Source organism: Lithobates pipiens, unplaced genomic scaffold (genome assembly GCF_037356315.1).
Source record: "Lithobates pipiens isolate NorthernLeopardFrog02 unplaced genomic scaffold, aLitPip1_a1.2 Scaffold_1, whole genome shotgun sequence".
NCBI lineage: Eukaryota > Metazoa > Chordata > Amphibia > Anura > Ranidae > Lithobates > Lithobates pipiens.
Genome location: NW_027507685.1, coordinates 116,965,360 through 116,987,157, shown reverse-complemented (window position 1 = coordinate 116,987,157; position 21,798 = coordinate 116,965,360). Strand labels below are relative to the sequence as shown.

The following is a 21,798-nucleotide window of genomic DNA, read 5'->3' as shown; positions in this document are numbered from 1 at the left end:
AATTACATGCCATTGTTGAACAGTGGTAGAAAAATTGACCTTTGGTGGTTGTGGTGCTGGTGCCACAACACTATAAGTCCTCACAGTTACTCTGGGTGGGCACAGGAAGGGGCCCTCCTGTGAAATATTATATCAAGAATTGTAATTACATGTCCCTGTTAAACAGGGGCAGAAAAATTGGGCCTTAGGCACTGGTGCCATCACACTGCAACCTCTGCCATACACTCTAGTTTTATTGCAGGAATTAGCCCTGCTGCAAAGCATTGCATCAAAAATTGTACTTAAACGCCCCTGTTAAACAGGGGCAGAAAAATTGGGCCTTAGGCACTGGTGCCATCACACTGCAACCTCTGCCATACACTCTAGTTTTATTGCAGGAATTAGCCCTGCTGCAAAGCATTGCATCAAAAATTGTACTTAAACGCCCCTGTTAAACAGGGGCAGAAAAATTGGGCCTTAGGCACTGGTGCCATCACACTGCAACCTCTGCCATACACTCTAGTTTTATTGCAGGAATTAGCCCTGCTGCAAAGCATTGCATCAAAAATTGTACTTAAACGCCCCTGTTAAACAGGGGCAGAAAAATTGGGCCTTAGGCACTGGTGCCATCACACTGCAACCTCTGCCATACACTCTAGTTTTTTTGCAGGAATTAGCCCTGCTGCAAAGCATTGCATCAAAAATTGTACTTAAACGCCCCTGTTAAACAGGGGCAGAAAAATTGGGCCTTAGGCACTGGTGCCATCACACTGCAACCTCTGCCATACACTCTAGTTTTTTTGCAGGAATTAGCCCTGCTGCAAAGCATTGCATCAAAAATTGTACTTAAACGCCCCTGTTAAACAGGGGCAGAAAAATTGGGCCTTAGGCACTGGTGCCATCACACTGCAACCTCTGCCATACACTCTAGTTTTATTGCAGGAATTAGCCCTGCTGCAAAGCATTGCATCAAAAATTGTACTTAAACGCCCCTGTTAAACAGGGGCAGAAAAATTGGGCCTTAGGCACTGGTGCAATCACACTGCAACCTCTGCCATACACTCTAGTTTTTTTGCAGGAATTAGCCCTGCTGCAAAGCATTGCATCAAAAATTGTACTTAAACTCCCCTGTTAAACAGGGGCAGAAAAATTGGGCCTTAGGCACTGGTGCCATCACACTGCAACCTCTGCCATACACTCTAGTTTTTTTGCAGGAATTAGCCCTGCTGCAAAGCATTGCATCAAAAATTGTACTTAAACGCCCCTGTTAAACAGGGGCAGAAAAATTGGGCCTTAGGCACTGGTGCCATCACACTGCAACCTCTGCCATACACTCTAGTTTTATTGCAGGAATTAGCCCTGCTGCAAAGCATTGCATCAAAAATTGTACTTAAACGCCCCTGTTAAACAGGGGCAGAAAAATTGGGCCTTAGGCACTGGTGCCATCACACTGCAACCTCTGCCATACACTCTAGTTTTTTTGCAGGAATTAGCCCTGCTGCAAAGCATTGCATCAAAAATTGTACTTAAACGCCCCTGTTAAACAGGGGCAGAAAAATTGGGCTGCTGGCATCACCCAGAACCAAAAATGTTCTTCCAACATATCAGCGGAGGAGGAAGAGGATAGACAATCAACATAACAGGACAGTCACTCAGCATCAGCATAGGCAGTCTTGAAGGGATGTGGTATTTCAAAAAAAATTATTCGGTTACATCAGCTTCAGGTGCTTGGTAGCTGTGGGTGATCCAAGACTGATTCATCTTGATGAAGGTCAGTCGATCAACTGATTCGGTAGACAGGCGCACCCTGTGATCGGTAACGAAGCCACCAGCAGCACTGAAGGTGCGTTCCGAAAGAACGCTGGATGCAGGACAGGCCAGTAGCTCAATTGCATACTGTGCAAGCTCTGGCCAGTGATCCATCCTCAAGACCCAGTAAGCCAGAGGATTTTCAGTGGGAAAGGTGTCCAAGTCTGACCTTGCCCCTAGGTATTCCTGCACCATGTAAATTAGACGCTGGCGATGGGTGCTGGAACCAATCATACCTTGGGGCTGCGGACTAAAAAATTGTCTGAAAGCATCAGTCAGACGGCCACCTTCTCCACCGCTCCTTCTGACTGATGCCTCAGCAACACGTTGTCCAGGACCAGGAGTTTGTGACCTCCCAGTCTCTGGGAACGCGTTGCACAGAGCTTTCTGCAAGGCCTCCCGGAGATGTCTCATCCTCTGCTCCCTCTGCGATGGCAAGATAAGGTCGGCAACCTTACCCTTGTACCGTGGATCAAGGAGAGTGGCCAGCCAGTAATGGTCCCTCTCCTTGATCCGAAGAATACGAGGATCCTTCCGCAGGCTTTGCAAGATCAGGGAGGCCATGCAGCGTAGGTTAGCTGAGGCCTTCGGTCCGGAGTCCTCTGGGTCACTAAGGACAACATGATCCGCAGCTACCTCCTCCCAGCCACGTACAAGTCCACGTGTTTCTTGGGACTGTAAATCATCCCTATAAGACTGCTGCTGCTGATGCTGAGTGCCAGCCTCCACCTCCATGCTGACACAATCATCCTCCTCCTCCTCTTCCTCCTCCTCACCCTCTTCCTGTGTGATGGGTGGCACAGCAGGAACACTGTCTGGATAAAGGGGGCCTTGAGAGGCAAGGAAGTCCTCCTCTTCCTGCCTCTGTTCTGCCTCAAGTGCCCTGTCCATTATTCCACGCAGCGTATGCTCCAAGAGGTGGACAAGAGGTATAGTGTCACTGATGCATGCACTGTCACTGCTCACCATCCTTGTGGCCTCCTCAAACGGTGACAGGACAGTGCATGCATCCCTGATCATGCCCCACTGGCGTGGTGAGAAAAAACCAAGCTCTCCTGACCCTGTCCTGGTGCCGTAGTCGCACAGGTACTCATTGATGGCCCTCTGCTGCGTGTGCAGCCGCTGCAGCATGGCCAATGTTGAGTTCCATCTGGTGGGCATGTCACATATAAGGCGGTTCTTGGGCAGGTTCAACTCCTTTTGGAGCTCAGCCAGCCGAGCACAGGCATTAAATGATCGGCGGAAATGCACACAGACTCTCCTGGCCTGTTTCAGGACATCCTGTAAGCCGGGGTACCTGCCCAAGAACCGCTGCACCACCAGGTTAAGGACGTGAGCTACACAGGGCACATGGGTCAGTTGTCCCTGTCGGAGGGCGGAGAGGAGGTTGGTGCCATTGTCGCAAACCACCATTCCTGGCTTAAGCTGGCGTGGCGTCAACCACCTCTCGGCCTGCCCCTGCAGAGCTGACAAAACATCCGCCCCAGTGTGGCTCCTGTCCCCCAAACAAACCAGCGCAAGCACGGCATGGCATCGTTTTGCCTGCATACTTGCGTAGCCCCTGCAACGCCTACGGAGCACCGCTGGTTCTGAGGACAGAGCACTGGAAGAGGCCATGGAGGAAGAAGAAGAGGAGGGGGTGGAGGAGAGAGGTGTGTCACAACCAATAGTAGCATTTTGGAGGCGTGGTAGCGGAACAACCTCCAATACTACTGCACCTTGTCCTGCATCCTTCCCAGCAGCCAGAAGAGTGACCCAATGGGCCGTGAAAGACAGGTAACGTCCCTGTCCATGCCTGCTGGACCATGAGTCAGCGGTAATATGCACCTTACCACTGACCGCCCTGTCCAGCGAGGCAAGGACATTGCCTTCCACGTGCCGGTAGAGAGCCGGAATTGCCTTCCGTGAGAAAAAGTGGCGTTTGGGGACCTGCCACTGAGGAACCGCACATTGTACAAACTCACGGAAGGGGGCCGAGTCTACCAACTGAAAAGGCAGCAGTTGAAGTGCTAGCAATTTAGCCAAGCTAGCATTCAACCGCTGGGCATGTGGATGGCTGGGAGTAAATTTCTTCCGCCGGTCCAGCAGCTGGGGCAGGGACATTTGTCTGCTATAATCGGACGTGGATGTACCACTAGCAGAGTTCCCGGAAGCACTTGGCTGTGACACACCTAATTCTACACCTTCATTCCTCTCAGAGCAGGTTTCAGAGAGGACTGAAGGTCTAGTGGGGTTGGAGATGCCAGCTGATGAGGAGCAAGGAGAGGTCCGCTTTGTTCTTTGGTGTGGGTCTTTGAGGTATGCTTGCCAACGAGCTGCATGGCAGGTCAACATATGTCTGGTCAAGCATGTGGTGCCCAAGCGGCTGATGTTTTGGCCACGTGAGATACGCTTGAGACATATGTTGCAAATAGCAGCGGTGCGATCTGATGCACTCGTCTCAAAAAAGGCCCACACCAAAGAACTTTTAGAATAACGCGCAGAGGAAGCGCTCTGCGCAGAGGAAGCGCTCTGCGCAGGCGGAGCTCTGCGGTGTGATTCAGTCGGTGTGCTGCCCCTAAGCTGGCCCCCGGAGGGCATCCTGCCTCGTTGGACATGTGCCTCCTCCTCCTCCTCCTCCCTCCTTCCAGGCACCCACGTGGAGTCAGTGCCCTCATCATCCCCTCCCTCTTCATCGCTGTAGCAAACCTGGCAGTATGCTGCAGCTTGTGGAACATGACTGCCAGATTGCTGTCCTTCTTGAGCATCCCCTCTCTCTGTGCTCACGCTACTGCCTTCCTCTAGCTGAGTGTCATCATCAGAGCCCACCAAACACTGGGCATCCTCCTGGAGCATGTACCCAACACTGTGCTCAAAGAGTTCAGGAGACTCCTCAGGAGGACGTGGTGGGTCTAGGGAAGGAGTCACTGATGATGACATTGAGAGGAGGGACGACGATGTGTTGGCAGCTGCTTTTCTACTACCCTGAGACTGGGTGAGAGAGGATGAGGAGGATGAAGAGGGCTTGGTCATCCACTCTACCAAGTCGTTGGCATGTTGCGGTTCAACATGTCCAGCTGCAGAAAAGAAGGACAAGCATGTCCCATGGCCACGTGCTGATGACAATGCACCGCGTCCACGACCAGCACTGTTGTCTCTAGACACAGAGCCTGCTTGCCCTCTTTTATCGGCTCGCGCCTGTCTGCCTCTCCTTGCTGGCCTTCCAGACATGGTAATGGCCTGAAGGGAGTTGGGTAAAACAGTAGTTGGGTAGTTTATATTGTGCTGGAGGCACACAACACCCACTAACTCCTGCAGATGTCTTTTTTATAGAACAGCAGAGTTAAAGGGGTATATACAGATGTATACTGTGCTGTGCTGGAAGCACACACAACTTCCAATAACTCCAGCAGATGCCAATCGGGCCCAAATAGAGAACAGCTATGTAGGTGGATAATAGCGGTATGTACTGGGTACAGAGCAGGCACACAGCACGCACTATCTCCTGAGTGACACTACTGACTGCAAGCTCTATTGTTAAAGATGGACCACTAGCTATATAGGTGAGGTGAATATCACGGTGTATACTGCGGTCAGGGCACGCAGACAATAACAAGAAAACAGCAGAGTTAAAGGGGTATATACAGATGTATACTGTGCTGTGCTGGAAGCACACACAACTTCCAATAACTCCAGCAGATGTCAATCGGGCCCAAATAGAGAACAGCTATGTAGGTGGATAATAGCGGTATGTACTGGGTACAGAGCAGGCACACAGCACGCACTATCTCCTGAGTGACACTACTGACTGCAAGCTCTATTGTTAAAGATGGACCACTAGCTATATAGGTGAGGTGAATATCACGGTGTATACTGCGGTCAGGGCACGCAGACAATAACCAGCAGAGTTAAAGGGGTATATACAGATGTATACTGTGCTGTGCTGGAAGCACACACAACTTCCAATAACTCCAGCAGATGTCAATCGGGCCCAAATAGAGAACAGCTATGTAGGTGGATAATAGCGGTATGTACTGGGTACAGAGCAGGCACACAGCACGCACTATCTCCTGAGTGACACTACTGACTGCAAGCTCTATTGTTAAAGATGGACCACTAGCTATATAGGTGAGGTGAATATCACGGTGTATACTGCGGTCAGGGCACGCAGATAATAACCAGAAAACAGCAGAGTTAAAGGGGTATATACAGATGTATACTGTGCTGTGCTGGAGGCACACACAACTTCCAATAACTCCAGCAAATGACAATCGGGCTCAAATAGAGAACAGCTATGTAGGTGTATATAGTGGTATGTACTGGGTACAGAGCACGCAGACAGCACGCACTAACACTACTGACTGCAAGCTCTATTATTAAAGCTAGATCACTAGCTATATAGGTGAGGTGAATATAGTGGTGTATACTGCGGTCAGGGCACAGACAGTAACCACTACAGAAGAGCAAAATAGTAAATAAGCCAAAAACGATTGGTGTGTAACTGTGTTGAAGGTACACAGAACACCCACTGCTTCAGATGCTAACAAACACTACACGAGGCCGCCTGAAAGGCGGCTTTATATAGTGTGGGGCGTGCACTACACAGTCTGAGCTATGATTGGCCACAGGCAGGATGCCTGTGGCCAACCATTGCTCTCCTCGCTACTGGCGCTGTGATTGGCCAAGCATGCGGGGTCACAGTGCATGCTTGGCCAATCGTGAGACAGCAATGCATTGCGCCATCGCAGTGCATTGTGGGCCACACGAATTTTGCCGCGAACGGCCCAAACGTTCGGAATTCGGCGAACGCACGAACGACCGATGTTCGAGTCGAACATGCGTTCGGCTCGAACACGAAGCTCATCCCTACTACTGTATTTCTATTTGAATATATACATGTGTGTGTGATTGGTTCTTTTGAAAGAACCCAAGTGTCTGATTGGCTGATTCTGAAGCCACCACCTTCCTTTGTTATTCATTATTCCTTTAAATTCCCACCCACAATAAACCGTACCCTCACCCACCATGAACTCAATCCTCACCTACCATGAACCCAATCCTCACCCAGCATGAACTCAATCCTTACCTACCATGACCTGAATCCTCACCCACCATGACCCAAATCCTCACCCCTCATGACCCAAATCCTCACCCACCATGACCCAAATCCTCACCCACCGTGAACCCAATCCCCACCGACCATTAATCCAATCCTCACTGACCATATACCCAATCCTCACCAACCATGAACTCAATCCTCACCTACCATGAACCCAATCCTCGCCCCCCCATGAACCTAATCCTCACCGACCATCAACCCAATCCTCACCAACCATGAACTTAATCCTTACCTACCATGAACCAAATCCTTGCCCCCCATGAACTCAATCCTCACGTACCATGACCCGAATCTTCACCCACCATGACCCTAATCCTCACCCCCCATGACCCAAATCCTCACCCACCATGAACCCAATCCTCACCCACCATGAATCCAATCCTCACCGACCATGAACCCAATCCTTACCGACCATGAACCCAATCCTCACCAACCATGAACCAAATCCTCACCCACCATGACCCAAATCCTCACCTCCCCATGAACACAATCCTCACCCCCCATGACCCGAATCCTCACCCACCATGACCCAAATCCTCACCCCCCATGACCCGAATCCTCACCCACCATGAACCCAATCCACACCCCCCCCATGAACCCAATCCTCACCCACCATGAACCAAATCCTCACCCACCATGACCCAAATCCTCACCTCCCCATGAACACAATCCTCACCCCCCATGACCCGAATCCTCACCCACTATGACCCAAATCCTCACCCACCATGACCCGAATCCTCACCCACCATGAACCCAATCCTCACCCCCTATGAACACAATCCTCACCCACCATGAACCCAATCCTCACCAACCATCAACCCAATCCTCCCCGACCATGAACTCAATCCTCACCTACCATGAGCCCAATCCTTGCCCCCCCATGAACCCAATCCTCACCCACCATGAACCAAATCCTCACCCCCCCCCCATGAGCCGAATCCTCACCCACCATGAACCGAATTCCCCCCCACCATGAACCGAATCCTCACCCACTATGACCCAAATTCTCACTCCTCACCCCCCCATGAACACAATCCTTACCCACCATGAACCAAATCCTCACCCACCATGACCCAAATCCTCACCCCCCATGACCCCGAATCCTCACCCACCATGACCCGAATTCCTACCCACCCATGAACCGAATCCTCACCCACCATGACCCAAATCTTCACCCACCATGAACCGAATCCTCACCCCCTATGAACACAATCCTCACGCACCATGAACCCAATCCTCACACACCATGACCCGAATTCCCACCCACCATGAACCAAATCCTCACCAACCATGACCCGAATCCTCACCCAACATGACCCGAATTTCCACCCACCATGACCCAAATCCTCACCCCCCCCCCCCCGTGAACACAAGCCTCACCCACCATGAACCCAATCCTCACCCCCCATGAACACAATCCTCACCCACCATGACCCAATCCTCACCCATCATGACCCAAATTCCCACCCACCATGAACCCAATCCTCACCCCCTATGAACACAATCCTCACGCACCATGAACCCAATCCTCCCCCACCATGAACCCAATCCTCACCCAACATGAACCCAATCCTCACCCGCCATGACCCAATCCTCACCCACCATGAACCCAATCCTCACCCACCATGACCCAATCCTCACCCACCATGAACCCAGACTGTCTGTACTTTCCAGGTAATAAAAGACACAAATACGATTTGCTTTGATTCCACAAACATATAATTATTACATTCACATTGAAGGAGTTGTACATTGCATTGTGTTCTATACAACAATCAGAGGTCAGAGTTCTGGGAGGTCAGTTGTTTTTGCAGATTGTGGTGGTTCAGACCAGACATCACCCTACTCCCAATCACTGATCACTCACCCTTCTGTTACATTTATATTAAGAATAAAGATTTTCAATGGCTGACAGACAGGACTCTATAAAAATATATTTAAATATAAATACACAATGTATAATATATATAGAAGACAAATGAACTTATGGTGCCCATTATTGGCATGTAAAAAAATATATTGATTGTTTATTTCTTATCAATTAACTAGAAAAGTGAATTTGTCAATGTGACTTTTACATCAGATAATGAAATGTCATCCCAAAGTCCAGCTTTAGAATTTTCAGTTGCCAACAGAAGAACCATTTACATTTTTTAAACCATAATGAAGCTTTGGATGTTTTTGCTCCTAAATTGTATAACCAATTTTTTGGAAGTTTTGGGTGGAGTGCAGAAGGGTTAATCCTCTGTCAGGTTTTTATTGCTGTCAGGGTCCTCACTATGGAGATTCTCCCTCTCCACTTGTCCTGGTGACCATTGTCACTGGGACTGGAAATGATGGGAAATCCAAAATTTTGATTTGTCACCAGAAGAGGAAGAGAGGGAGAAATCTTCCAATGAGGACAATTGTTCTGGTGTCAACTGTCTAGGAGAGAAGTGCCCTCATTGTGGAAGGATTTTATCTCTGTTGTGCCTACCGGAAAAGTAATCCCTCAATGAGATGCTGATGGATGAATGAAAACCTGACGGAGGTTCAACCATTCCCCACTCCATATAAAACAAACAGTTGAATGTTTAATGAGTTGTCCTTTTTCTGACTTTCCTGTTGACCACACAGAATTATTGAAGCAGCAGAGGTAGATGTGAACTGTCTGTGACGCTCTCCAGGTCGTCCACCATCTGGATGACACCTTGGATCTGGTCATCCTGGAGGACGGTTCTGGCATTGGTTACAAATTTCTTCAGCAGGGACTCTCTGCTCAGGGGCTTTCTCCAGTGGCCGTAGAAAGTATCACATTTACTGACCATCACATCCCCGTTCTTCAGCAGCAAAGACACTTCACCGTACATCTTGTCAAAGTTGGCCTCGTTGTCCTGAGGATGCTCCACCACCACCTTGCTCAGAAGATGCTGAAGGTCTTTTCGAAACATGTGATCATCATTGAAGGAAGCAATGGTAACTTCACCATCCAGGAGAGCCGTGCAAGCGTTGAACTGGAAGGAGTGACGGGCCTGGTGCTCAGACTCTGGATAAGGCCTATTGATGTATTTGGAGATCGGGACTCTGAGAACTATAGATTGGATAGCAGATGGGTCAAAAGAGCCATAGTGCTCCATATATCTATTTCTGACTGAGACCGCAGCATCGGCTACCCAGTGCATCCCCAGATGTGCAGGGAAAGACTTAAAGGCAATGTCTTGCTTTGCTAGAAGGAACTCATAATTTTTACCAGGGAATGCCATTGACTTAGGTTGGTAATCACCATAAAATGCACTAAAACCAGCGCAACCTGGGACATCATCCAGTATGAGGGAGTTGGCCTCCATTCCTTTAGAAGCCAGAATAGCAGCTTCCAGGCCTAACCTCGTAGCATTGCCAATGTGTAAAGGCTTGGCTAGAGTAGCAGCATTGGCCATTGGGGCACCAGCAAGAGAGGCAGCGATTGCCAGGGCGTGCATGCATTGTTCCTTATCTAATAAAAGAAGCTTGGCAGAGGCGGCAGCACTTCCCATGGTTCCAACTACTGAAGGTGGATGAAATCTGTAATGAGAAAACATTTCCAATTATTATGTATTAAATAATACAAGATAGAAAAGCAATAGAATTGAGTAGAGAAGGGATGAGGTTTCATTTCTTCCTTGGGGTGTATAAAATAATAGTCTAAGGAAGGATCTTCTATTCTATTCCACACCATGACTGTGCCCCCCCCCCCTCCCCCTGTTTACAAAGCAGAAGACCCCCTAATACGGAAGAAGAGAAGACCAGCGGTCTAATAAATTATTTTAAAAACTTGTGTTGTGTTTTTTTATTTATGCTTTCTTCACCAGGTGATTGGGTAGGGGTACATCGTACACCATACTCATTCACATAGGGTGGGGGGCCGGTATTTGGGGGCCCCCTTATTAAAGGGGGCTCCCAGATTCCGATAAGCCCCCCGCCTGCAGACTCCGACAACCAACGGCCAGGGTTGTCTGGAAGAGGCCCTTGTCCTCATTAACATGGGGACAAGGTGCTTTGGAGTGGGGGGGCCGCAGGGCCCCCCCTTCCCCAAAGCAACCCCCCATGTTGAGGGCACGCGGCCTGGTATGGCTCAGGAAGCGGGGGCGCTCGCTCGTCCCCACTCCCTTTCCTGACCGGTCGGGCTGCGTGCTCGGATAAGGATCTGCTATGGACTTTGTGGGGACCCCCACACCGTTTTTTCGGCGTAGGGCTTCCCCTTTAAATCCATACCAGGTGACGGAGCGATCGAGGTGTCAATCTCGCTGATGGAGGCAGCGACATTCACCTCCTTCGCTAGTCCCGTCTACCTGGAGCCACTTTCAAAATGAACTGACTTTTCTCCGTGTGGGCAAGTCCGTTCATTTCAAAAGTCCGGCGGACTAGCACACAGACGAGCGGACAATTTTGAGTCAAAACTTCTTTCTAAGTCAGACGGACTTGGAAAGAAAAAGTCAGCCGGAGCCCACACATGGGTGGATTGTCCGGCGGACTCCGGTGCGCCGGACCAAGTCTGCCGGATAGTCCGATCGTGTATATGAGGCATAACAAGTTCATATACAGTAGGTGTGATGGTCATTTCTGCTATATAATGTAACTCTGGCATAAAAAAGACCCCCTAATCTTGGCTGAAAATAAGTAAGATAAGACAATGCCTGGGTGTAGATGTGTTCATATATTATATTGGAACAGAACAGCGATGAATACAATTATAAAAATTATGACTTTTGTAACAACTCACTTTTTAGGAATGTTATTTGCTTCTTTGGAAAAGCCCATCAATCTTCCTTGAATCTCAATTCCAACATTGAAAGCCATCAGAAGCTCCTCTCCAGTTACTCGCCTTTCTTGGGAAACCATCTGTGTCAGTGCCAATAGAGCTGGAAGGACGGCACCAGATGGGTGGGTGGCGGGGTGCCACGTGTCATCAAAGTCCATGGAGTGAACCTGAACCAACAAGACATTATTAGAGACCTTACACCCTCTTCTGGTCTCTGGGGTTTATTACTGGTGGTAGGCTATACTTACAGCCACTCCATTAGCATATGCGGCCAGGGTGGGGGAGACCTTCAAACCTTTCTGTCCATAAACTGAGCAATGAGAAGTATTTCCGTACGTGCAAAAATGCAGATCCTGAAAAAGAATCAAAATGAAGGTTGAATATTTCCTGTGACCTTCTCCTCCAGGTATGACACTGAACACATTGATAATAAAAAAATGCAAAATCTGTATTCTCAAAAAGACCAGAAATAATCGATAATGATTGCAAAATGTGGACATTTCTTTAACTTTGGATTGCACCTTGAAATTGGGTAATAAATTTGATGGTGTGGCTCTGGATGTTCCTGAGAATGAGAATCAATTCCAACCCTTGGAGGATGGAGAACCTCAGAGCAATGTGAAAATTAAAAAAAGGATGAGATCCCAAGAGCAATGTGAAGGTCTATATAGAAGGATGAGATCCCTAGAGCAACGTGAAGGTCTATATAGAAGGATGAGAACCTCAGAGGAATGTGAAGGCCTATATAGAAGGATGAGATCCCCAGAGCAATGTGAAGGCCTATATAGAAGGATGAGAACCTCAGAGCAATGTGAAGGTCTATATAGAAGGATGAGATCCTCAGAGCATTGTGAAGGTCTATATAGATGGTTGGATCCCCAGAGCAATGTGAAGCTCTATATAGAAGTTTGGATCCCCATAACTCAAGATTTAGTCCTGGTAATGTTTGTTGTTTACAACAAAAGATCAGAAAATATATCTAACGCGTTTCACAAATCCCTTCATTGGGGCTCGGAGATAACATATCATACAGTAAATGGAAGACATATACACGAACTTTAGAACCCTATTAAAGTCTATGGGACTCAAACATTCAAAATCAAAAGTGCTAATTTTAAAGGCTAATATGCAAGATATGCAAAGACAACACCAGCAATAAGGGGTATCTTCAGGTGTATACTGTGCTGGAGACACACAACACACACTTTAACTCCTGCAGATGCTTGTATGAGAGAACACCAGCAATAAAGGGTAGATACAGGTGTATACTGCGCTGGAGGCACACAACACTCACTAACTCCTGCAGATGCCTGTATTAGAGAACACCAGCAATAAAGGGTAGATACAGGTGTATACTGTGTTGGAGGCACACAACACCCACTAACTTCTGCAGATGCCTGTATTAGAGAACACCAGCAATAAAGGGTAGATACAGGTGTATACTGTGCTGGAGGCACACAACACCCACTTTAACTCCTGCAGATACCTGAGAAAAAAGCACACTGTCCCTGCCTATCTTGTTCTTTCCCTGCACACCGGAACACACTACACAAGGCCGCTGCGCTGGCGGTCTTATATAGTGTGGGGTGTGTACTCAACCCCTGGAGCTATAATTGGCCACAGGCATCCTGCCTGTGGCCAATTATGGCTCTCCTCGCTGCCGGTGCTGTGATTGGCCAAGCATGCGGGGCAGGGGCGGACTGACAACTCATGGGGCCCCGGGCAATAGGAGATTATGGGGCCCCCATGCAATCAGAAATTTTTGGGGCCACACAGTATACACAAACACACACACAGTATACAATCACACAGTATAAACAGACATGTTTCTATTGACTGAGAAGGTACTGGAGAGACAGATGTAAAAAAAACACAGATTTTTACATACTTTCAGTGGTTTTACTGAGGCTGGCAACCCTGATGGGGCCCCCTAGTGGCACGGGGCCCTCGGGCAGTGCCCGAGTGGCCCAATGGTCAGTCCGCCCCTGATGCGGGGTCACAGTGCATGCTTGGCCAATCATGAGCCAGCAATGCACTGCGATGGCGTAGTGCATTGTGGGCCATTCGTGCCACACGAATTTGGTGCGAACGGTCCACAAAGTTCTGAATTCGCTGAACAGACGAACGGCCGATGTTTGTGTCGAACACTGAGCTCATCCCTAGTCCCTCTATTGTATTTAGGTAATGGGTGGGAGTGGGTAGTGATATTGTACATGGGGACCTACCTGACAATATTTCAGGATGATATTGAAGACGTGGGTTGTGCTTCCGATTAATCCAACTCCAATGCTGTCCAGCATCATGCGCTTACTTCTGTGGCGTACTATATCGGGGAGGTGCCCGGGGCGTATCCCGTGGATAAACGATGCAAAGCTGTTGGTGACCGTCTCCTCATCCTGGCTTCCGACAACCACTAAAACCGACAGAAGATTATTATTAGTGACAACTCTTCCTCTGATCTCTGTCCCTTCATATCACATGGGAAAACCCGGAGCAAGGAAACGGGAACAACCTTCCCAATGGGGAAGTGACCAATCAGAGCTTGTCTCTTGTGATATGAAGTGTGATTGGTTGTTGTGGGCGGTCCCATGTTGTCCGGACTTGGAATATTCTTTGCCATCCTTACCTTTCATGGCTGATTGGTGGATGTGTCTGGACAGACGGTGGATCTTCTTAGTGTTCTGGAGGAATAAAACAGAAAAGTACATTCAAATTTCACAGACTTTTCACCATCTGGGAAATTATTTCAGTTCTGCAGTGAAGAGATTTTCATTTTAATGTTTGGAAGTTCATCTGGCGTTCTGCCGCCCCCCCGAACGTCACAATCTGATTGTAGAATCTTCTCTACATCCACCAACCCCCATGGACTACAAGATCTTTTCTGATTGGATACATGTGGGGGGCGAACGATCACTGTGCAGATGAATGTTTACTGAGTGAGATGAAGGTGTGTTCACATCAATCAACCAATCACGTGCAAGAAAAAAAAAATCATCAATTTTCCTCACACCTGATTGGGTGATTAAAGTGGACACAACTTTTCCATATTTACAAACAATCCCTGTAAATAAAAACAGAATGAATGGTTTTGGGGAAGTGATGGCGGACCTCGGCACCCCTGATGTTTCAACCACACTGAGCATCATGGGAAACCTCCGAGGTGCTGAGGTCCGCCATCACTGCTTTACATGAACCCTCCCGGCTCTTGGTTGGTCTACAGAGGATCATACAATAAGATTGTAAGCTGTATAGCCAACTTTATATTAGTCACCCAAACCTGGGCTCCTGGCTAGTGGTAGGTGGACCCCCCGGGGGGCACCTTCAGTCCAACTTATACACTCATCATAACAGATTACAGTGAGAGCAAATATAAATTATATAGTTATATAGATACAGGTATATAGTTATATAGTTACAGGTATATAGTTATATAGATACAGGTACATAGTTATATAGATACAGTTATATAGTTGTATAGATACAGGTATATAGTTAGTCAGGTTGAAAAAAGACACAAAAGTCTATCCAGTTCAACCAATAAAAAAAAAAAAAAAAAAAGTCCACAATCTCATATACACAATCTCATATACACAATCCCATATACACAATCTCATATGCACAATCCCATATACACAATCTCATATACACAATCTCATATATACAATCCCTCACACAGGTGATCCAAAGGAAGGTAAAAACCCAGCAAAGTATCATCCAATTTCCTCCAGCAGGGGAAAAATTCCTTCCTGATCCCCGAGAGGCAATCGGATTCTCCTTGGATCAGCTTTCCCTATAAATGTTACTATCCAGTTATATTCTGTACATTTAGGAAAGAATCCAATCTACTGAGCCAGCCGGATCCACCTCTGCAGGGAGTCTGTTCCACATTTTCACAGCTCTTACTGTGAAGAAGCCTTCCCGTATTGTTCTATATTTATAAAGCATTAGGGTTCCAAGTAGTAATACATTCTGCCTGATCTGCACCGGGGTGAATACGATCAATTCTGCCTCTTCACTAATGGAAATCATCGGATCCACAGCAATGGTTGGGATTTGGGTCATTGAGCTAGGTGTAGTGCTTAATATCTCCACTAGAGGGCACTCTGACCTCACCACCCATTTACCGTCCTGCCACTTGCGCTCAGCATTGCGTTCTCCACTTTGTGACTTTATGTGATCGCATTTATCGGTAATCAATAATCAGTAATGAGTTTGTATTTCTAAAGCTATTCTTATCCTTTTCATGACAATATTACAATTTTTCTTTGGTCAGAATACGGATTATTATTTGCATGAAAAAAAAAAACAGGGAAACGCAGATTGTCAAATTCGTTTCTGGGTTGTGAGGATTAGAAACGCATTTCAGAGATTTTCAGGTGAAATGACAGATTTCACACTTGGCAAAAATTTGGTAAAATTGTACCTTTAATTTTTTCCATTCAGCACTGCAACATAATCACCATCAAGAAATAAAGTAGAAATATTATTTTTCCTTTGTGATTTTTAGTGCTTATAATTTGGTAAATGTTATTTGATTTTTTTTAAGTGATAGGAAAAAAAAGACTAATAACATTACACTACATTACATTACAATACATTAACAATACAGTAATGTGACAATACACAATCAGTTGTAATTTTTTCTCTTAGTTTTTGTGTAAGTTACTGTTATTAAAATGTAATCACATAACAATAAAGTACATTAGAAACCAAAAAAAAAAAACACACACACACACAAAAAAAACTCTAAATATGTAAAGTTCCTTTTTTTTTTACTTTTTTCTTTTTTCTTTTTATTTTTATTTTTTTTTTTTTTTACTCAGGAACATTAAAGCTCATTCCAGCCTTAAAAGTTCCTTCATTTTATTTTATTTTGTATAAATTCACCATATTTTTGTCAACAATTTTGATAAAGTTTAATCAATGTGAAATCACTGAAGTTCACCCATCTTCACTTAATAAACTAATACAAGTCAATATCGTACTTATTCAATTTTTCCCCATAAACGTTGCTTTTTTTTTATGTTCTGAAATTATTTTGGGACAGCTGGTGGTGAGGAAGTTTCTTTATCACCTTACGAATGTCCAATCACCAGCCTAATATAAGTCAGTGAGGTTTTTTAAATGGATTATTAGATCAGAGTTTTGGTTGGAATTGGCTATTACTGAAGTTTTTTTGTACAAAACAAAAACATGCAACTTCATTTCATCTATTCATATTTTCTTCACATTTTTTTTTTAATTTTCTGCCAATTTTTTTTTTTTCTTAAAATTACCATTTGTAATGACTTTTGTGACACAGATAAATTGAATAGATGGGTTTGTATTTTAAAATTGACTTTTTCTTTTTTCAACCTTACTATCTATGTAAGATAATAAGAATAATAACAAGAATGAAAATAATAATAAACATACTACATTTTAAAAACAATAAATACTACTAATAACATTACTACAAATAATGATAACAAGTCACGGTTCACACCGGGGCGGCCTCAAAGTCCCCCGACTCTGAAGGCGCCCCGTACAGAGCGACTTCAGTGTGGCTCGCCAACGACTTCTGTAAGTCAATACAAGTTGCTCTAAAGTCGCCCTCAAATGGTACAGGAAGCTTTTCTAAGATGAAGCGACTTGAGTAGCTCCAATTAGAACCATTTCATTCACTGAATGGAGCGCAACTTGTCAGTCTAATAATAATGAGAAGAAGAATCATAACAACAAGACGAATAAAAAAAGAATACTACCACTAATACTAAGAATACTACAAATATTGCTAATAATAATAATAACAACAGAATACTACAAATAATAGTAAATAATAATAATATAGAATACTAAAAATAATAGTAAATAATAATAATAATAATACAAATAATAATAATAATAATAATAAGATTTGAATCCAATCTCCTGCAGACTGAACTCCCCAGAACAATAGAAATCACCTGTATGGCGGTGGAGAACATGGTGCGATCGATATCTGGGACGATCTCTCAGATGATTGTTGGCTGTCTGGGTTAGAAGAGAGAATATTTATTTGGCAGTCCTGACATCATCCTCGGGAAGTGGGCGGTCCTCCTCAGGAAGTAGGCGGTCCTCCTCAGGAAGTGGGCGGTCCTCTGACACCCAGGAAACAGAAGCTGAATATTTGTTGGGAATTTTTGGCAGAGAAGAGATCGAGGTGATGAAACGATCGACTCATTGTAACAACAATAATATTTTGCTGTCTCATGTTTTTTATTGTGTTGAATAAAATGTCTTCTTACATTGACTCGTCTTGTAGCCATGCCAGACCTCCCCATTTATAGCCCCCGATCCCTCGTTTTCTAACAATCAAATCTTTTTATGCCACGAAAACTTTGACTTTTACATTTTACAGCCCAATACAGATAAAAACATCTTTATATTTATAAACTTTGTAGATTTCATAAATCTGAACTGTTAATGTTTCACTTAAAATAGAAATACAGAAGATTATATTGTGTGTGGGCAGATCGATCAAGTAATCATCCAAAGGGAAATGATTGGATTTCCTCCCTGGGGAGTCCCGGGATTTTCACAAGATGATTTAACCCCTCAATCTCCTCCACCTGTTACCCCCCCACTCCCCCTCCCCCATAGACCAGAACGAGGGTCACATTACTGCTATCATGGGCCCATTGATTGGAGAGAAGATTGTCATCATCACTTATGGACCTTGCTTTGTGCACTGATGTTGGATGAGAAGGCCTGCCTCGCAGTCTCTTGCAGTCGCAATTCATCCCAAAGGTGTTCTATGGAGTTGAGGTCAGGACTCTGTACAGGCCAGTCAAGTTCCTCCACCCCAAACTCGCTCCTCCGTGTCTTTATGGACCTTGCTTTGTGCACCATGGTCGTTTGAAGAAATCATTATCTCAATATTCACATTTCTGGAATGATGAAAGCGGCAGAGATGACAACTGACAGTCGCCATGAATTGTGCGTCCGGTAAAAATTGAAATAAAACTCCTAAGGCCACATCCGTATGAACTTCATTGGAGGAGAGAAAGGGTAAAGGGTAAAATGGACAATTCTATAGTACAAAAATATATTTTATTAACAGGAAGTCATATTTTTATTATAGACGACATCAAGCAGGTGAAGTAAAAAAGAATTACGATTACATAAGATCGGCATATGATAGTGATGAGTATCTGGTATAAACAAGAAAGTTTGTAGTTTTATTAGCGGCACCACGCCCTCCGAGAACCAACTCTCCCCGTCTGATGTTCTCACTTCCCCGTCACTGGGTGTGCAAGAGAAACTCGGCCAGTGTTGCCATCCTTCAGTGATTTTACTGGCAGCCAGTAAAAAAGGGGAACTTTTCTCCTGCCAGTAAATGCCAGTGACAGGAAAAGGTTGCCAGTAAAAAATATGTCTGTGCCACCGACTGGAGGGGGGAACTGGCAAAGGGGTGCTTCAGTGTGTTGTCATAGTGCAAGGGAGCCGAGGTGAGCGGCCGTAAGCCAGTGTGTCGGTCAGTGGGACAGAAGCAAGGCCAGACGGGAGAGGGACTGTCAGTTCTGCTTGGACAAGAGTGGGTTGGGACTGTCACTATGACTTAGGAGGGGGCGTGTCGGTGATCTGTGCTGCTGCACACTGTGACTTAGGAGGGGGCGTGTCGTTGATCTGTGCTGTGTGTGGGGGCAACCAGGTGAGTGTGTCTTGTCTACGGTCAAGCATGGTGGTGGGAGTGTCATGGTCTGGGGCTGCATGAGTCCTGCTGGCACTGGGGGGCTACAGTTCATTGAGGGAACCATGAATGCCAACATGTACTGTGACATACTGAAGCAGAGCATGATCCCCTCCCTTCAGAGACTGGGCCGCAGGGTAGTATTCCAACATGATAACCACCCCAAACATACCTCCAAGACCACCACTGCCTTGCTAAAGAAGCTGAGGGTAAAGGTGATGGACTGACCAAGCATGTCTCCAGACCTAAACCCTATTGAGCATCTGTGGGGCATCCTCAAACGGAAGGTGGAGGAGTGCAAGGTCTCTAACATCTACCAGCTCCGTGATGTCCTCATGGAGGAGGGGAAGAGGACTCCAGTGGTGACCTGTGAAGCTCTGGTGACCTCCATGCCCAAGAGGGTTAAGGCAGAGCTGGAAAATAATGGTGGCCACACAAAATATTGACACTTTGGGCCCAATTTGGAGATTTTCCCTTAGGGGTGTACTGACTTTTGTCAGATACTGTGTATCAGTTTTCAGTATTGGCGGCACTTCATGGTAATTTGGGATTGTGGTCGGCGTGTGAAGCCGGGTGCGGTGTGCTGATTACGGTAACCTTGTCCAATGTATTTCCTGTATATATTGCGCAGTCCACATGACTTTATCTCACCAATATTGATCAGTAATAAACTGGATCCTACGGTACTTAACCCAGGGTTTTACTATTTGTCAGGAGTAAGTAATGCAGGGTGTAGCGGTCAGGAGTAAGTAATGCAGGGTGCAGAGGTCAGGAGTAAGTAATGCAGGGTGCAGGGGTCAGGAGTAAGTAATGCAGAGCGCAAGGGGCAGGAGTAAGTAATGCAGAGTGCAGGGGTCAGGAGTAAGTAACGCAGAGTACAGGGGTCAGGAGTAAGTAATGCAGAGCGCAGGGGTCAGGAGTAAGTAATGTGGGGTGCAGGGGTCAGGAGTAAGTAATGCAGGGTGCAGGGGTCAGGAGTAAGTAATGCAGAGTACAGGGGTCAGAAGTAAGTAATGCAGAGTACAGGGGTCAGGAGTAAGTAATGCAGAGTGCAGGGGTCAGGAGTAAGTAATGCAGAGTACAGGGGTTAGGAGTAAGTAATGCACAGCGCAGGGTTCAGGAGTAAGTAATGTGGGGTGCAGGGGACAGGAGTAAGCAATGCAGAGTACAGGGGTCAGGAGTAAGTAATGCAGAGTGCAAGGGTCAGGAGTAAGTAATACAGAGAGCAGAGGTCAGCAGTAAGTAAAGCAGGGTACAGGGATCAGGAGTAAGTAATGCAGAGTACAGAGGTCAGGAGTAAGTAATGTAGGGTGCAGGGGTCAGGAGTAAGTAATGCAGAGTACAGGAGTCAGGAGTATGTAATGCAGGGTACAGGGGTCAGGAGTATGCAATGCAGAGTACAGGGGTCAGGAGTATGTAATGTGGGGTGCAGGGGTCAGGAGGGGTAAGTAATGCAGAGTACAGGGGTCAGGAATAAGTAATGCAGGGTGCAGGGGTCAGGAGTATGTAATGCAGGGTGCAGGGGTAAGGAGTAAGTAATGCAGGGTTCAGGGGTCAGGAGTATGTAATGTGGGGTTCAGGCGTCAGGAGTAAGTATTGCAGGGTACAGGGGTCAGGAGTAAGTAATGCAGAGCACAGGGGTCAAGAGTATGTAATGCAGGGTACAGGGGTCAGGAGTAAGTAATGCAGAGTGCAGGGGTCAGGAGTATGTAATGCAGGGTACAGGGGTCAGGAGTAAGTAATGCAGGGTACATGGGTCAGGAGTAAGTAATGCAAAGTATAGGGGTCAGGAGTATGTAATGCAGAGTACAGGGGTCAGGAGTACGTAATGCAGGGTACAGGGGTCAGGAGTAAGTAATGTAGGGTGCAGGGGTCAGGAGTAAGTAATGCAGAGTACAGGGGTCAGGAGTATGTAATGCGGGGTGCAGGGGTCAGGAGGAGTAAGTAATGCAGAGTACAGGGGTCAGGAGTAAGTAATGCAGAGTATAGGAGTCAGGAGTATGTAATGCGGGGTACAGGGTCAGGAGTATGTCATGCAGAGTACAGGGGTCAGGAGTATGTAATGCGGGGTGCAGGGGTCAGGAGGAGTAATTGATGCAGAGTACAGGGGTCAGGAGTAAGTAATGCAGGGTGCAGGGGTCAGGAGTATGTAATGTGGGATGCAGGGGTCAGGAGTAAGTAATGAAGGGTGCAGGGGTCAGGAGTAAGTAATGCAGGGTGCAGGGGTCAGGTTGGAGGTTGAAGAAGTTATAAAACATCTTTATCATTATAGAAAAAGTCCAGATGAGTCGGACTCATCATTACTAAGTGATAATTACAGGCGGTAAGGAAATGGGGAATTGAATGAGAGTTTTTCTTCCTTGTGATGACTTTGCAGATACAGAGGAAGTGCAGACTGTGTTTGTTCTGTGGCGGGCGTGGCTC

At 46.4% G+C, this 21,798-nt stretch overlaps 1 protein-coding gene across 2 annotated transcripts; it reads right to left on the bottom strand.

Moving 5' to 3' along the window:
* Nucleotides 1-8,587: 8,587 nt before the first annotated feature.
* On the bottom strand, nucleotides 8,588-18,243 carry LOC143973810 (cis-aconitate decarboxylase-like). Of its 2 annotated transcripts, XM_077474679.1 has the most exons (6): nucleotides 17,609-18,243; nucleotides 14,290-14,344; nucleotides 13,889-14,076; nucleotides 11,912-12,016; nucleotides 11,625-11,830; nucleotides 8,588-10,426 (listed from the first exon to the last, which is right to left on the bottom strand). In XM_077474679.1, exons 1-6 carry the CDS (start codon nucleotides 17,627-17,629, stop codon nucleotides 9,505-9,507), a joined length of 1,497 nt encoding a protein of 498 aa, XP_077330805.1. In that variant the 5' UTR covers nucleotides 17,630-18,243; the 3' UTR covers nucleotides 8,588-9,504. The 2 variants fall into 2 exon arrangements, with proteins under 2 accessions (XP_077330805.1, XP_077330794.1); XM_077474668.1 differs by lacking the exon at nucleotides 17,609-18,243 and having other exon boundaries at nucleotides 14,290-15,973.
* Nucleotides 18,244-21,798: the final 3,555 nt, after the last annotated feature.

What these genes read in the sequence shown, in the direction of transcription:
- LOC143973810 (XM_077474668.1), bottom strand. Translation starts at nt 14,371, where the DNA reads ATGTACTTTTCTGTTTTATTCCTCCAGAACACTAAGAAGATCCACCGT. An exon ending in CCACCAATCAGCCATGAAAG is followed by an intron (nt 14,077 to 14,289) that starts GTAAGGATGGCA and finishes TGTCGGTTTTAG; the next exon opens with TGGTTGTCGGAAGCCAGGAT. An exon ending in TCATCCTGAAATATTGTCAG is followed by an intron (nt 12,017 to 13,888) that starts GTAGGTCCCCAT and finishes ATTCTTTTTCAG; the next exon opens with GATCTGCATTTTTGCACGTA.